This window comes from Haliotis cracherodii, unplaced genomic scaffold (genome assembly GCF_022045235.1).
Source record: "Haliotis cracherodii isolate W230 unplaced genomic scaffold, xgHalCrac1.p SCAF_2, whole genome shotgun sequence".
NCBI lineage: Eukaryota > Metazoa > Mollusca > Gastropoda > Lepetellida > Haliotidae > Haliotis > Haliotis cracherodii.
Genome location: NW_027266275.1, coordinates 65,912,127 through 65,928,462, shown reverse-complemented (window position 1 = coordinate 65,928,462; position 16,336 = coordinate 65,912,127). Strand labels below are relative to the sequence as shown.

At 42.1% G+C, this 16,336-nt stretch overlaps 1 protein-coding gene across 13 annotated transcripts in view; it reads left to right on the top strand.

The window, feature by feature from the left end:
• Positions 1-11,170, top strand: part of LOC139468381 (myosin heavy chain, striated muscle-like) — a 40,665-nt gene extending 29,495 nt beyond the window's left edge. For 10 of the 13 annotated variants that reach the window (XM_071250314.1, XM_071250313.1, XM_071250317.1 and 7 more), the window contains exons 25-40: positions 408-494; positions 1,271-1,437; positions 1,869-1,947; positions 2,428-2,673; positions 2,974-3,170; positions 3,603-3,735; positions 4,180-4,396; positions 4,556-4,796; positions 5,214-5,406; positions 6,335-6,595; positions 6,940-7,179; positions 7,472-7,672; positions 8,028-8,186; positions 8,372-8,429; positions 9,260-9,298; positions 10,542-11,170. In XM_071250314.1, coding sequence (XP_071106415.1) covers positions 408-494; positions 1,271-1,437; positions 1,869-1,947; positions 2,428-2,673; positions 2,974-3,170; positions 3,603-3,735; positions 4,180-4,396; positions 4,556-4,796; positions 5,214-5,406; positions 6,335-6,595; positions 6,940-7,179; positions 7,472-7,672; positions 8,028-8,186; positions 8,372-8,425 — 2,475 coding nt within the window. In that variant the 3' untranslated portion in view covers positions 8,426-8,429; positions 9,260-9,298; positions 10,542-11,170. The remainder of the gene's footprint in view (positions 1-407; positions 495-1,270; positions 1,438-1,868; positions 1,948-2,427; positions 2,674-2,973; positions 3,171-3,602; positions 3,736-4,179; positions 4,397-4,555; positions 4,797-5,213; positions 5,407-6,334; positions 6,596-6,939; positions 7,180-7,471; positions 7,673-8,027; positions 8,187-8,371; positions 8,430-9,259; positions 9,299-10,541) is intronic. The other 3 variants (XM_071250321.1, XM_071250319.1, XM_071250309.1) reach the window with 2 other exon arrangements.
• Positions 11,171-16,336: the final 5,166 nt, after the last annotated feature.

The window sequence follows — 16,336 nt, the reverse complement described above, 5'->3', positions numbered from 1 at the left end:
TTTAAGCAGAATCCTGCACACTCAGACAAACTACGTGGGCCCAACTTATCTCTGGCTATATATAGTTGTACCGTTCAAGCACTCTTCAGTGCTAGAGTTTTTTATGTATGTTTACCGTGCGATTCCTTGTCAGGAATTATTATATCAACAAAAAACGTGGAGCAAAGAACATCTGGAACATTACATTGTTGTTAGGAAGCTATAACCATGTATGGTTTATCATCGCCGTTCTTTGTTTTTTACATAAGTCACATATATTCCCAATGAAGCACTACATAAATAAAAACGTATTATTCATGATTTGTTAATTGGACTTCTTTAAGAAACTTAATGAAGGTTTCAAAGGACTTTTGCAGGAATCAAACGAGAGCTTTTAATTAGCTGTTGCTGCAAATTACCATCCTCAGGTCGAGAAACAGAGAACTGAACTATCTCGGGAATTGGAAGACCTCGGCGAGCGCCTGGATGAAGCCGGCGGCGCCACCGCTGCTCAGGTAAGATTAATTACAGGTGTGAAATTCCGAGCAAGCAGATTTGAGTAAAAGCACTTTACTGAGAATAATATGAAGGGGTTTTTTTTCTATTTTATTGTCTTGGCGTAGAATCAATATGACTTGCTCAGATATGTGACAAACTTAGCGTGTACATCTTTGATGAGATATGCAGGTTGAAGGGATGTGACGAGTCCAAATTTACTACCTGGGTACCTAACGCCCAATTACCCGACCCTACCCGGGTACCCACTATAGGTCTCAGGAGATGTCCCAAAATGTCCGATTGGGAACATTTTTAGCATAGCCCTGGCAAAACGTATTAAGATACATGTATTAAACAATCTGGTCATTCATACACTGAAGTTGAATTAAGTTTTATTTTTATTCAACCACATGAAAAATCAGATGGAATGCACACATTAGTGACTTGTAGTGTAAGCATAGAGTTCTAGATATTTTTTGCCATTAAACAATATATCACGTGACTGACCACTGGTCCGGGTAGTCCTGTGGGTACCCGGGTCCTACTCAGTACCCACCCGACCCGGATACCCGAGTTACCCGTCCCAGCGCTAGTAGATTGGCATAATTTCGTATCACATAGATAAGTAATTTTGCGTTCCAAATGTCCCAACTTACTAAACCGTGGACTTCGGGACACTCGTAGCGCTGAGGGCGCTTTTTGAATCAGTACTGAGGCCGTTGTACTTCTGATATGGCTAACGATGACTCATTGATTACGTTGTCAACACTAACATACACACAACTACTTCCAGGTCGAGTTGAACAAGAAGCGTGAGCAGGAACTCCTGAAGCTGCGTCGTGATCTCGAGGAATCCACTCTTCAGCATGAGTCTCAGGTCGCATCTCTCCGCAAGAAACAACAGGAAGCTTCCAATGAGCTCAGTGACCAGGTTGACCAGCTCCAGAAGGTCAAGAGCAGGTACGTGATTAGTACAGAAAAAGGACCTACCACAACCCTGACAACTATCCTTCCGAGAAGACTTCACACATAGGTTCCTTTGTCCCACACGAAAAATAGTTCCTAAAGGACATGGTTATGTGAGTGCCGCTATATAGCTCAAATATTGTCGATGCGAAATGCAATTTTAACTCTTCACCACTACATAGCTTAATAATTGTTAACGTGGCATGCAGTTTTAACTCTTTACCCAATACAATTGAAAAATAGCTGATGCGACGTAAAATTTTAACTCTTCACTGATGTGTAGCTGAAGCATTGCTGATGCGATATACAAATTTAACTCATAAACTCTTTATGTGAACATCTGCACTTTTATCAACCCCACTGCAACAAATACAAAATTCCACGTTGTCCTAGTACATGTTGATGTATTGGTGTCTGTGTTTCAGGCTGGAGAAGGAAAAGAACCAGATGAAGAGCGAGATTGATGATCTGCATGCCCAGGTCGAACACGTGTCCAAGAACAGGGTAGGTCATTATGGACCTTTATAATCGTCATGTTAGCTATCCTACCACTCGTCATCCCGTAAACATTTATCAATTACAACCTGTACTATTTTGCAAACTGGCACATATAACAGGTTTAACAAAGCGAAAAATATAATACAGACAGACAGACACATGTATTCGGTACTCCAGGCCACCGGCCCATAATACAATGGAAATATACTGTATATGTATTTGCGTGCTGAGTAGATTTAATACTGATTTACCGTTCAACAGTGTGTTTCCGTTCGAATGTTCATGACTTGGAAAAGAAGTTTACCTAAGCTTTTTTATGATTTGTTCGTTTTCAGCTGACATAAGTCTTATAAAATTCTCAATAGAGGGAGGGGTAACGAGTCGCTTGGGAAAAGAGTTTCTTCTTGCTCTAGAATACTGGTCACAAATCATAAGATAAAATATTTGTTCTGTAACTCATTCTCTCGTGTACGTAATATTTTCCAGGGAACATCCGACAAGCTTTCGAAACAGATGGAGAACCAGCTAGCCGAACTCAACAGCAGGATTGATGATGGACAGCGCCAAGTCAGCGACCTCAGCTCCCAGAAGAACCGCCTTCAGGCTGAGAGTGCAGACCTCACCCGTCAATTGGAAGATGCTGAACACCGCGTGGGTTCTCTCTCCAAGGAAAAGAACTCACTCGCTAGCCAGTTGGAGGAGGCCAAGAGATCACTTGAGGATGAGACCAGAGTAAGGGCTGTTTTCTGAATATCGACTATTGGATTTCCAGTAAAACCCCTTCATTGATAAACGAGTTGTCAGTATCACAGCAGAACCAACGTGGAATGTTTGCAAATGTTTGACATACACGAGACCGTGTGGTTGCGTAGTCGTAAATCCCTTGTCTCATAATCAGAAGATGCGGTTCCAATGTGTATAATATATAAATGCGGCGTAAAGCAATACTCATCAAAAAGAAGGAGAAACTAGGGCATAAATGTTTTTAAACAAACATGAAGCTGCAACATTTTTTTGTTTTTTTAACCGTAGACCCGCCAAAAGCTCCAGAGCGATGTAAGGAATCTGAGCTCCGACCTGGACGGTATCCGCGAACAGCTGGAAGAGGAACAGGAAGGTCGTAGTGATCTTCAGAGGCAGCTGTCCAAGGCGAATGCCGAGGTGCAGCAATGGAGGTCAAAGTTCGAAAGCGAGGGAACAGCCCGCACAGAGGAACTCGAGGATGCTAAGTAAGTCCATCAAAACAGCTGTAATATTGTGTTGTATTCGTGCATACTGTGAGGGTCAGGTGACGACGAATGTGTCCTGATCCACGGTCATTCAACCTCTTCATTAGCAATGGGCGCTCTGCGACAGTTGAAGAGAACGTACAGAACATTAGCAAGTTGGCAGGGTTCGCCACTAACCGACTTTAGTTGCGACTGTAGTAGGACCCACTTACGCAAAGAGATCTTAGCGCTAAGATGACTCCCATACTTTAACGCAGGCTTACAAAAGTCGTAACGGTGAGATCGCTTTGTGCAAGTGGGCACAGATCGAAAGATGGTTTGTATTTGATACTGGAAATGAAAATACTTTAGAAAATGTATACAAGTTACTTTAGTGAACATTGATTCTATTATGCATTAGAGCTTCCATTGTATTGTAACGTCTTCTTCAAGGCGCCGTCTTCAGTCAAAACTCAACGATGCTGAACAGAACATGGAAGCTGCCCAGGCCAAGGTCAACGCCCTTGAGAAGTCCAAGTCACGCCTTCAGGGTGAACTGGAAGATCTGATGGTCGACGTCGAGAGGGTGAGTGGTTAAATATGTGGACCCCTTACAACAGACGGGTACCGTTCTGCACACAAATACGCATTATTTCTGATAGACAACGCATAGTGAACACATAGCATTTATGAGAAATATTAATAACTGTTGTGTTCTAGATAAATATTTTTTTAACAAAATAAATTTAAATATGAAAAATTGTAGTTTGTTCGTGCCATAATGCCTCAAATAATCTCCACAAATCCCCGAAATGCATACAGAATTTCCCATTGTCTCAAGTACAATGTTTTCCAATCATGCGAGTTAACGGTGACAACATCAGACCTTTACTTTGAAATGCACTTAAATTTTTTCCTGGTTACTATTTACCTTGAAATAGCATCATGTTCTAAGCCAGGCTCGGATCTCATACGGCAAAGGAGTGTATCCTTTAGTTAGACTTAAACCTCTTTGTGATTTCTCTTACAGTCAAACGCTAACGCCAACTCACTAGAGAAGAAGCAGCGTGCCTTTGACAAGACCCTTTCTGAGTGGCAATCCAAGGTAAAGGACCTTCAGTCCGAGCTTGAGAACGCTCAGAAGGAGTCCCGCGGTTACTCTGCTGAACTCTTCCGTACCAAGGGCCAACTGGAGGAGTCTCAGGACCAGATCGAGTCCGTCAGGAGGGAGAACAAGAACTTAGCTGGTGCGTGCGACAGGCTAGAGAAACAACCCCATAAACTGACTTACCTTTTTCCCCCGTTGTGGGTTCTGAAAGGACATTTACGAGTTTTTATTTATATATCGACACATTGTGTGTGATTTGAATTCAATGAAATTGTCATTGTCATATTGTGAACTTCAGATGAGATCCACGACCTCACTGATCAGCTTACCGATGGCGGTCGCAACACGCATGAGACCCAGAAGATGTGCAAACGTCTCCAGATGGAGAAGGAGGAACTGCAGGCTGCCCTGGAGGAGGCCGAGGCTGCCCTGGAACAGGAAGAGGCCAAGGTCATGCGTGCTCAGCTCGAGATGTCGCAGGTCCGTTCTGAGATCGACAGACGCATCCACGAGAAGGAAGAGGAATTCGAAAACACACGGTAAAGAAACTACTAGTCATCGGATATCCATATACTTTGTTTAATCTTCGAGATGTTTTATGTAAACGTGAGGCTGATGCTATGACAGAATTTCGTTCATAGTAGTATGAGTGAGTGAGTTTGATTTTACGCCGCTTTTAGCAATATTCCAGCAATATCACGGCGGGGGACACCAGAAATGGGCTTCACACATTGTACCCATGTCGGGAATCGAACCCGGGTCTTCGGCGTGACGAGCGGACTCTTTAACCACAAGGCTACCCGACCGCCCCCCATAGTAGTATGAAGTAGAATGGGGTCAAACTAGCAAATCCTTTCTACATTGTAAAAAAACAAATCGACAACATTGGTTGTGATTTTGTTATTTGAAAATATGATGATATAAAAAAGTTAATTGAATTTACTTGAAATTTTCAGCCGCAACCACCAGCGTGCTCTTGACTCCATGAACGCAAGTCTGGAGGCTGAAACCAAGGGCAAGGCTGAGGCCATGAGGATCAAGAAGAAGCTGGAATCTGACATCAACGAGCTGGAGATTGCCCTGGACGGCGCCAACCGTGGCCGGGCTGAGGCCGAGAAGAACATCAAGAGATACCAGCAACAAGTCAGGGTAGGTAATCAAACAGATTCCTTCTCAACCAGCAACAAGTCAGGGTTGGTAGTCACGCTGATTCCTTCTCAACCAGCAACAAGTCAGGGTTGGTAGTCACGCTGATTATATCTCAACCAGCACAAGTCAGGTTTGGTAGTCACACAGATTCCTTCTCAACCAGCAACAAGTCAGGTTTGGTAGTCACGTTGATTCCTTCTCAACCAGCAACAAGTCAGGGTTGGTAGTCACGCTGATTCCTTCTCAACCAGCAACAAGTCAGGGTTGGTAGTCACGCTGATTATATCTCAACCAGCACAAGTCAGGTTTGGTAGTCACACAGATTCCTTCTCAACCAGCAACAAGTCAGGTTTGGTAGTCACGTTGATTCCTTCTCAACCAGCAGCAAGTCAGGGTTGGTAGTCACGCTGATTCCTTCTCAACCAGCAACAAGTCAGGGTTGGTAGTCACGCTGATTATATCTCAACCAGCAACAAGTCAGGGTTGGTAGTCACGCTGATTATATCTCAACCAGCAACAAGTCAGGGTTGGTAGTCACACAGATTCCTTCTCAACCAGTTCTAGGTCTTCTGCTTGTCTTAAGAGGCGACGACTCTATTCGGGTGGTCAGGCTCGCTGACTTGGTTGGTGCCTGTCAATAGCCAAATAGCGTAGATCAATGCTCATAATGTCGACCACTGTATTGTCTGGGCCAGGCTCGACTATTAAAGGACCGCCGTCATTTAGCTGGATTATTGCTGAATGCGGTGTAAAACAACTAACAACCAACAGCAAGTCAGTGTAGGTAGTCAAACAGATTCCATCTCAAACAGCAACAAGTCAGAATGGGGTGTCGAACGTTGCCTTATTCTCTTACATTTTTTCAAAGGTAATTGCTTTGCTAATATTTTTTTATTGAGTTGAATCATTTTGATGTTTGTTTTATCAGGAACTCTCAGCATGCGTTGAAGAAGAGCAGCGCAACCGTGATGAGGTCCGCGAGAACCTCAACATGACTGAACGTCGTTGCAACATCCTCAACGGGGAATGCGAGGAGCTCCGTACAGCTCTCGAGTCCGCCGAGCGTGCCCGTAAGGGAGCTGAAAACGAGCTGACTGATGCCAACGACCGTGTCAACGAACTCGCCGCCCAGGTGTCATCTGTATCCAGCCAGAAGAGAAAATTGGAGGGAGATGTTACCGCCATGCAGGTGCGCCATTGAGAACCGTGCAAGCACTATTCAATGTATTACGTTATTACCATGTAATCACGAAGCTGTGGGTTATCATATTCACTCTAGTAAATGTTTGGTCGTAACAATATCCAAAAACGGGATGGGGTAGCAAAGTAGCTAAAGGGGCGTCAGTCATTTGATGACCCAGGCTCGATTCCACTGCGTTAAGTCCTTTTACGGTTTCCCAGTTGTGGTATGGCTGGAGTAATGATTAACAGAGGATAAGACCATACCTGCTACCTCGTTATTATGCAACTAGTATTTTAAGTCAGACTATAACAGGGTTTTCACATACTGTAATATTCGTTGGTATATTCCAGGCTGACCTGGATGAGATGAACTCTGAACTCCGTGGCTACGAGGAAAGCACCAAGCGCGCTATTGCCGATGCCGCCCGTCTGGCTGACGAGCTCCGACAGGAGCAGGACCACGGACTTCAGGTGGAGAAGCTCCGCAAGGGGTTGGAGAGTCAGGTGAAGGAATTGCAGTCCCGTTTGGATGAAGCTGAGGCACAGACACTCAAGGGAGGCAAGAAGATCATTCAGAAACTCGAACAGAGAGTAAGTACTTCCTATACATCATTCAAAATGTTTATACAACTGACAAGTAGTCTTAAAAGGATTTGGATGTAATTTTCAATCACGCATACATCTGGGCCAAACAATTGTCACTGTACTCATACTTATGTCTTTCAATCACAAAAATGAAAAGAAACACATTGCCATACGTTGATTAATCTCATATCACAAGGATGCTGTCCTGGGTCACATAACTATCAATTCTGGCGTTGTATAATCTCTGAAAGGACTCTTCTGTAATGAGAAACAATCTGACGTCTGGTGATAATTCCAGGTCCGTGAACTCGAGTCTGAGCTTGACAACGAACAGCGCCGCCACGCGGAGACCCAGAAGAACATGCGCAAGGCTGACAGACGTCTTAAGGAGATCGCGTTCCAGTCTGACGAGGACAGAAAGAACCAGGAGAGACTCCAGGACACCATCGACAAACTCAACGGCAAGATCAAGACATACAAGCGCCAAGTGGAGGAAGCTGTGAGTGTTCTTTCCAGCGTCCTCGAGAAACATGTATTCAATTAATTGCCATAATACGTGTCAGGGTGTCTGAAATGGGGTCACGATAAACAATGTTGATAATGCAAACGGACAGACCACAGACCAGACAACAATGCAAAATGTGTTTAATATATACACTTCCGATCCAGCCATCTTTGACTAATTATCACCATCTATCTGTACGAGTAGGTCCAAGACGCCATTGGTTAACCCTGTATTTAAACATGTTTATTCACAAGAAGCGAACGATATTGGGGGACAAGTTCTTCCAACTTCGATTGCCCTCTCCCTGGTATTTACAAAATTGTACAATCCTGTTCTTTACTGTGTACAGGAGGAAATCGCTGCTGTCAATCTGGCCAAGTTCCGCAAGGTTCAGCACGAGCTGGAGGATGCTGAGGAGAGAGCCGACTCAGCCGAAAGCACCCTTCAGAAGCTCCGCGCCAAGAACCGTAGCTCCGTTTCCCAACAACGCACCAGTGCCAGCCCCGCGGTGAGTTGACTACCGTCACCAGTGTCCTGAAACATTATTAATGCTTCGAATCAAACAAACACGTAACGAGTAATTATTACGGTGGCGTCGATTACGAAACGGTTCTGTTCTGATAAGTCGGTATCTGCTCAAATGAAGATAATATCGAACGTGGTTTTAATTCCAACTGACGGATTGAATTTCAGGGAGGTAGGGCAAGGAGCAGCGATCGCAGCCTTAGAGCTGGTTCGCTCGCTTAAATAGGTAAAGATTGAGAGTGTTGGTGAAACAATACCACCGAGTGGAGTGATCTAGTAGTAGGGTGTGATGTGTCCCTTACAGATCGCCTTAGGGTGTGATGTGATGTGTCCCTTACAGACCTCCATAGGGTGTGATGTGTCCCTTACAGATCTCCATAAGGTGTGAATTTCCGTACAGGCACTTATAGGGTGTGCTTTGCCTCGGACAGAAGTCATTGCTGCATGATTCCGTTAGTAGCTGCAGCTCTTGAAAGAGAGTAGTTGTCCTTTGAAACTTATTCGGGGAATTGAAATCATTGTCTGTGACTTGTGATTGTACAGAAACTATTAGAAATTTATCAATGTTCATTTATCATGCCATGAAACTCAGAAAATGTATGAATTTGTAACACGCACCACACAATGTACTATAGGCATTTGGCCTCATAAGTACCATGAATAAAGATTGATAGATTGAAATCATTGTCTGACGCTAAACTATTTTGATCAAAAGTTTAAAATGGTTTGGATTTTAAGGGTCAATATAAAAAATATTAAAAGTTTGCCCAAAACAGCAAATAGCAAAGTTGATATGAGTTGGTGTGAACATTCAAATGGCTTTATAAATTAATTCATCATGTTACTTTTGAATAAGGTATCGTAGTCAAAGGCAGCATTCAGACAGGTATTTGGCAAGGGGATATGGGGAAGATGTTTATAAAACGAAACTGGACATTTGATGTAGTACTTGTGTGTGAGATTTACCCATTTTTTCTACCCAGTACATACTCCCTCCTTTTAGACACAACCCACAGCACCCATATATTTCATGCGTATCTTTATTTCCCCAACCAGCCTATCACCAGAGGGAGAGCGCCTTCTTCTGAATAAAGAGTAAGTGGATGTTGGCGTTGGTCAGCACCGATGTTGTTACTGTCGTCGAATGATATGTTTTGCAAACCCATTTGTAGCTAGAAATCCTTACCTCTTTTTCAGGTGCACACGAGTGTGGGTTCATGCCAGTGTAGATAGTTGTCACTCTATCACAATAGTTCTCATGTTCTTTCTCCATGTTCAGGGCCCGTTGTCCCGACAACGAAAACCAATTTCATTTCATTCGCACTGTACGACTTAAAATGAGCACATATACTAGTTGAATGTACACTATTAACCCCAGTTTTCCAAGGGTGTGATATATTAACAATGTCACTACCTTGTATTAACATACTACTTTCCAACAACTAAGAAATGTGCACATTTTTCTTTCATGGTGGATTGATAAGATACAGGTGTAAGTTGAGCAGTTGTGAAGTAATCGTTCCTTTTCAACGCTTCACGTTTGTAAAATAACAGTGGCCGCATTTATACTCCAGAGTAATATATAAAACGGTTCAGTTTTCTTTCGCAAATAAGAATAATGCCTACTAAAAACAGTTAAGAAAAATCGTTTTGAAACTTGATTGTATTTATCGTTCATGTTCTGTTATAACACGGTGTGAAGTGACGTTAAGTGCAATGTTTTCGTTCACATCATGATTCGTGTTTTAGAACGACATTGTAATGAAAAACAAGGTTTCATTCAGGCTTAGTTGCAAAACATGTCAACCATGAGTTCAACCATGTCCACCATCAGCCCCTGTGATTGTCGCCTTTCCACAGCACTCGTTATAAGTTGTCTGCATGCTTGTCCGTCTGGAACTGTTTCTACTAAGTGGATATTAGTATAGTCCATTTGGATTTACATATGTCGCTGAATGAATGATTCTACATTCAATTCACAAATTAAACATGTAGCAGGAATACCTAATTGTTGTGTTGTTTTTTTTAATTCCTATTGTAACTGAATGTTTGAATTCCATATATTTGCTTAACTAATGGTAGTTTTATAATTCCGTCTCCATTGTAATTGGTGTCGGTGGTCATAGAACTCTAAAATGGACCAAAGTCGTCCATTATCATTATGTCATAAGTACATCAGTTCTTATCTTAAAATGAATACAACGGCTCTATTTGAGAGAGAGATAGAGAGCGAGAGAGAGGGAGAGAGAGGGGGGGGGGGGGGAGAGAGAGGATATGGACTAAAGGGCCATAGTCATGTTGATATTTATTTCATATTGCATTATTGTTTGTTTTTCAGACACCAAACCAGCGTTTGACTTTGACTGTGTCTCGAGGAATGAATTCTTCTTACCGCAGTACCCACGATCCGTCCAATGAGGGTGAAGATACTCCTTATTAATAATACATAGCAGGGGCCTCCCGGTTTTTCCGCGAGGGCCCATGTACATACATACCGCTATCAAGTCTTGCATTTTAAGGGAACCAAACGTATCGTCACTGCTTTGCTCTGTGGGTGTATTTTATGCCATTTAAGCACGCGACCTTAAAAGCTCGAGAAAAATACAAACGTGCTTATTGGAGTGATTTTCTCCTGCCTACTGGGCGGTACCCCCAAATGACATTCTTTCTAGTTCCCATAGTTTTTCTTTTCTTGTTATGTATGTTTATGTATTTATAGGTGATTATGATATATACGATGTGATAATTTTCTTGTATTTATGATAATTTATTCATTGCCTAAGCTGGGGTCGTGTACAGATTCGGCTGATGTTTGAGCACGTGCAAAACATGCCCCCCTCATTGGACGCCACAAAGGAAACAGAATAATGCAATTATTTGAAACGTTTTATTGTTTCCTTTGTGTTTCATAAAAATCTTTTAGAGTGATGTAAACTTAAGGCAGTAATAAAACTTCTGTCATAATAATTGCTTGCGTTCTATTTGCTTGTTTGCTTGTTTGTTTGTTGTTTAACGCCGCACTCAGCAATATTCCAGCCATATGACGGCGGTCTGTAAATAAGCGATCTGGACCTGACAATCCAGTAGTTGACACCATGAGCATCAATCCACGCAATTGGGATACGATGACATGCATCAACCAAGTCAGCGAGCCTGACCACCCGATCCCGTTAGTCGCCACTTACGACAAGCATAGTCGCCTTTTACGGCAAGCATGGGTTGCTGAAGACCTATTCTAACCCGGATGTTCACGGGTCTCTATTTGCGTGCGAGGCATGACGTTGAGTTATGGAATTCAAACTAGACGTGTCCGCCTCCGTGGTCTTGTGAATACAACGTCTGTCCGGAGAGCGGAAGGTTGGTGGTTCGATCCTCTGGCCGCGTCATACCCAAAGACGTTAAAATGATGGTACTTCTTGTTTCCCTGTCTGCATTCGGCATTAAGGGGATAAAACAAGGACTGGTTGGCTCGGAGTCAGTATACTGTGTCCAAGTGGCGTGTCCATGTTAAACTGCGGCATGGTATCTCAGTTGGCTAGAACTGTAAACCCGACGTTAGTCCGGACTAGTACAAGCAGCCACACACGTCATGCACATCGATATATAAGTGCAACAATCTCAAATCACGGAAACCCCATTTCACCTCACATCCAACTACAGATCTAATGTGCCTGGTTTGCTTTCGGTGTGAAGCGCATTCCCGGTGTTCCCCGCCGTGATATTGCTGGAATATTGCCAAAAGCGGCGTAAAATCAAACTCGCTTACTTTGTGGTTTGGGACAGTTGGGTAGTCTGGTGGTTAAAGTGTTCGCTCGTCACGCCGAAGGTCTGGGTCCTGTTCTCCACATGGGTACAATGTGTGAAGCCCATGTCTGGCGTCCCCTGTCGTGATATCGCTGGAATATTGCATAAAGCGGCGTAAAACCACACTCACTCACACCTGGTGTTTGGTACGTACTACCTCCCCAACTGCGTTTGGACCGGGTTACAACAATGGATACTCCGCGGTGACTTGGCTAAACATCAAAACAACAATCTCGTCTTTCCGTGAAATGTTTACTGCCATTCGGATATATTTAAAATTGATAGGAATGGTTTCCTTAAACCTAAAATCTAACTCGGGCAAATCTCACGAATTTACATTAACGTAACCTGCACATACACATCTATGTGGCAAAGAACTCATTTTTTAGTTTTTTCTTTTAAGTTTTATTGCCTTCTGGTATTGTGGCGACGTCCTTGTAAAGCCGACTTAAATGGCCGAACGATAGTCCTCGCCACTTGAAAAAGAATAAAGATATATCGCGATGTTTAATTAACAAAGATAGCGGCATGTGAGTGAGTGAGTGAGTTTGGTTTAACGCCGCTTTTAACAGTATTCCAGTTATATCGCTGCGTGTCAGCTTAATGTGGGAGGAAAGCCGAAGTGATGCAGGACTAAAACGTTTACCACTTCGGTGAAACCCACGAGCACGAGTATGGTGCTGACAAACCTAGAAACATAATCGGGGCGAACCGGGATTCGAACCCACAATCATAGGTTTCTGGCGTACCCAAGGGACGCAACTCTGCACAGCGAATCGCGGCGCCTAAGACGACTGGGCCACCCGTGACCCCGATGGCTGCATGTGTGCTAATACTTTTAAAGTGAAAACAAATATTCCGCCGATAAGGAATATCACTTACATTAAAGGGGCACTAATCTAACGCAATTCCCCGGGACTGGTTGTTGCCTTTGTTATCGTTTTTCCCCAGTGAGTACCCGGATGTATAGCAGAAATCTAGACTAGTTCGCGACCTCTGCTGCGCCATTCGTAAGCGCATTAGTCACTTTTATTGTTAGTAATAATTAGGGCGTATGGTCAAATTGATCAACAAAATGAAATAGCATCGGTAATGGTGACGAAGTCACTTGCTTGGTAATTTTGCGATTTTCGTTTACACTATTTTGACTTGCAACACAAAGTAAATATTTCATCTCAGCATTGCTTTTTTTATAGTGTGTATATTTTTTTACTGCCAAATGTGTAACACATTTATTAAACATCTAAATATTCAGTTATTTTACAAAGTGACTGAAAAACATTTCCATCTGTATTATTATGATAACAAATTCCAAACATTTTGATGTTTAATGTCATCACCAAGAGACTGAAAATGTTACGTTGAAAAGCTTCTAATCCTACATCATAATCTGTTGTGATGTTTGTAGGCCTTTTTGATCGTCTTAATCAATCTGGACAGATTTTTTAGTCGAAATGACTGAAATATTTACACATTTTATAAATTGCCTGAGAGAATCACATTTTACAAATTGACGGTAATATATACACGCTTACAAAGGAAAAGACCTGTGAAAACAACGTCTATCGCGCATTGAAGAATTTCCCAACCAAGACGTAGAGAAACAAGAACGAATCGTTAAACAGAAGAAGGAAAACAAAATGCAAATATCATAATTACAACCTATCAAATTTATGTGTATAAATTTTAGGTAGCTTCCTTGTTCGAGGAATGTATCCGTGAATATCCACACAAAGGAACAATATCCCACTCGTCTGCAGCTGTACAAAGATACTTATTCGATGTCACGTGTCTCACTAACAATCAAATATTTTAAAAGATATATATCGTTTCGGGATATTATAACCCGTGTTCGTTTCTCAACTGATCACTTGGATTGTTTCAGGTGTTTACATAGGTGTCACGTCTCAATGGTCGGTTGAGAAAGCCCACGTGATAACTATTTTCATAACGTCCACGGTTCCTAAAAAATCCATTGAGTGATAGATAACAATGATCAATCAATCAACGTATTATCAGATAACCCTTTGAACAAAGTATGTTGTTTTTACATCGGCACTTCACGCCATTATATGAGTGTATTCCCTTTGTATTAGAAAACTTGGACATGTAAACACTCACTCTTGACATATCCACTGTGCAACATAACAGTGATTAATCAATCAACGTATTTTCTGTTAATCCTTTGATGACTAGGAACGATCCGTTGATTTACAAAACAAAGTAAATCAACTGATCATTCATCTCTTGCTGGGCTGACACGTGCATATTACATAACACACATTTCACCTCACTTCAAACCTGGATTTAGATTGAATAATTACCCCAGACACAATAAATGCCAAATGGGAAACCTTGTCAGGTAATGTAAGTGATGCTACCACTAATTGTACCTGTAATAAATTCATTAACTGAGCATCAAGTGAATGACGACAAATACACAAGTGTAGGGTTATACGAGAAAACGTGGATGACAACAAGGGAGTAGTAATCGTATTATCGACGCAAGCCGAAATCCGAAAATCCTTTCACTGCATGGATACTTTTTTTAGTATTAAACTAAAACCATCTGGGGTATTTCCAAATGACATCTGATGAGCTCCGCTGTTCTTTTTGTCTGTTTGTTTAGGCTGAAGAAATTAATTAACATGCGCCCTTTGTCGAAATCTTTATAGATCACAGTTAACCAATCAGTGTTTATGCAAAAATGCGTAAAAAACAAATATTGCCTCCAGCCTCCAAGTTTATTTAGCTGTCCTTGCAGACGGTAGCCCAGTCTCTGGTCACGCTCAGTTGCGTTGCGTATCATCCGGGTACTCACGGGGGGGGGGGGGGGGGGGAACAATAACAAAGGCAACAACCAGTCCGGGGAATGGCGTTAGATTAGTGCCCCTTTAATGACAAAAATTGCAAAGTGCGCTTTTCACTAAATATCCATTTTGCTTGCGATAAACATCATCATTGAGTTACAATCACGTGGTTACAATTCGGGAAAGAATCGGCAGTCAGCGGTTATATTCAACATTGAACCTGGTCAAAAGCTATTTAAATACTACATCTGCACGAGTTTTTCTTTCAGTTCGTGCTGGTAGCAATTTCAATAAAATCAGATCTTAGCTCTCGCAACACACACACACACACACACACACACACACACACACACACAGAGCAAATATTAAAATGATCCGGTACACGTACAGATATAAAACTTTAAAACCCTAAGGTCAATTTATAATAGTCTATTTCAGGGTTTAAAACCATTTCAAAATACAACCAATCAAATTACAGTTGACCTACTTAAAAAAAACAAAGCCAAATTTGGTCCAATTCAGTTTGTATTCATAGGATTAAAGAGCCAGTTCACATTCGGCCAATCAAATTTACTCATACATTCGATACAAAAGAGCACTTGCATCGTTTTGGAAAAGCGTCGCGTTGTCTCGCTTGAATGATTATTGCATATTTTAATATTTTAACAAGACGCGACAAATCGACATTTCATAAAAATGTTGCGTTGTCGCATTGTCGCGCTTTTAGTAGTTGCTGCTTATTTTGAAAATTTTAACAAAACCTGATCTATGGTTATATCTATGAATCTATGAATGTGGACGAACTCAGTCACAACAATTACAAATGTCCTTCACCTCCGTGAAGGAGCTAAGTCTGTGAGTTAAAAGGTCGTCGGATCACTGAATTTTGATGTATTAACTCCGATTTAGTATATAGGACTCAAATATAGACACCGCAAATACATTATTGTGAAATTCGTGAGTGAGTATTGTTTAACGCCGCTCTGAACAGTATTTCAGTTATGGCATGTCAGCCACATGTGGGAGGAAAGTCTAAAGTCATGGAGGTCCAAAACAAGAAACAAAATCAGGACGAATCGGGAATTCGAACACACGCTCATAGGGTTCTGGCACGCCTAGTGGGTGCCACTCTGCACAGCGAATTCACGATTTGAGAGTGAGTGAGTTTATATTAATAATGATGATAATAAATAAATAGACCATTTGTATGGCACTTTTTTAAATGCTGAATATCATGTTCAAAGCGCATTGCCATATCATCCTACTGGGTACCTATTCACTGCTGGCTGAAAAGTGGCATTTTTCGAACAAAGTCACTTGCCAAAGAGACACCACATGCGTTACGCGTGCTTCAGTGTGGGGCAGGACCGAAGCTCTAGAAACTCTCAGGAGCCAAGCAGCCGAACACCCTCACCCATCCAAGGACTCCTTGACTAACGTGACCTGTGGTTAAACGCCGCTTTGAACAAAATTTCAGTTATTTCACAGCGTGTCAGCTTGATGTGGGAGGAAATCCCTA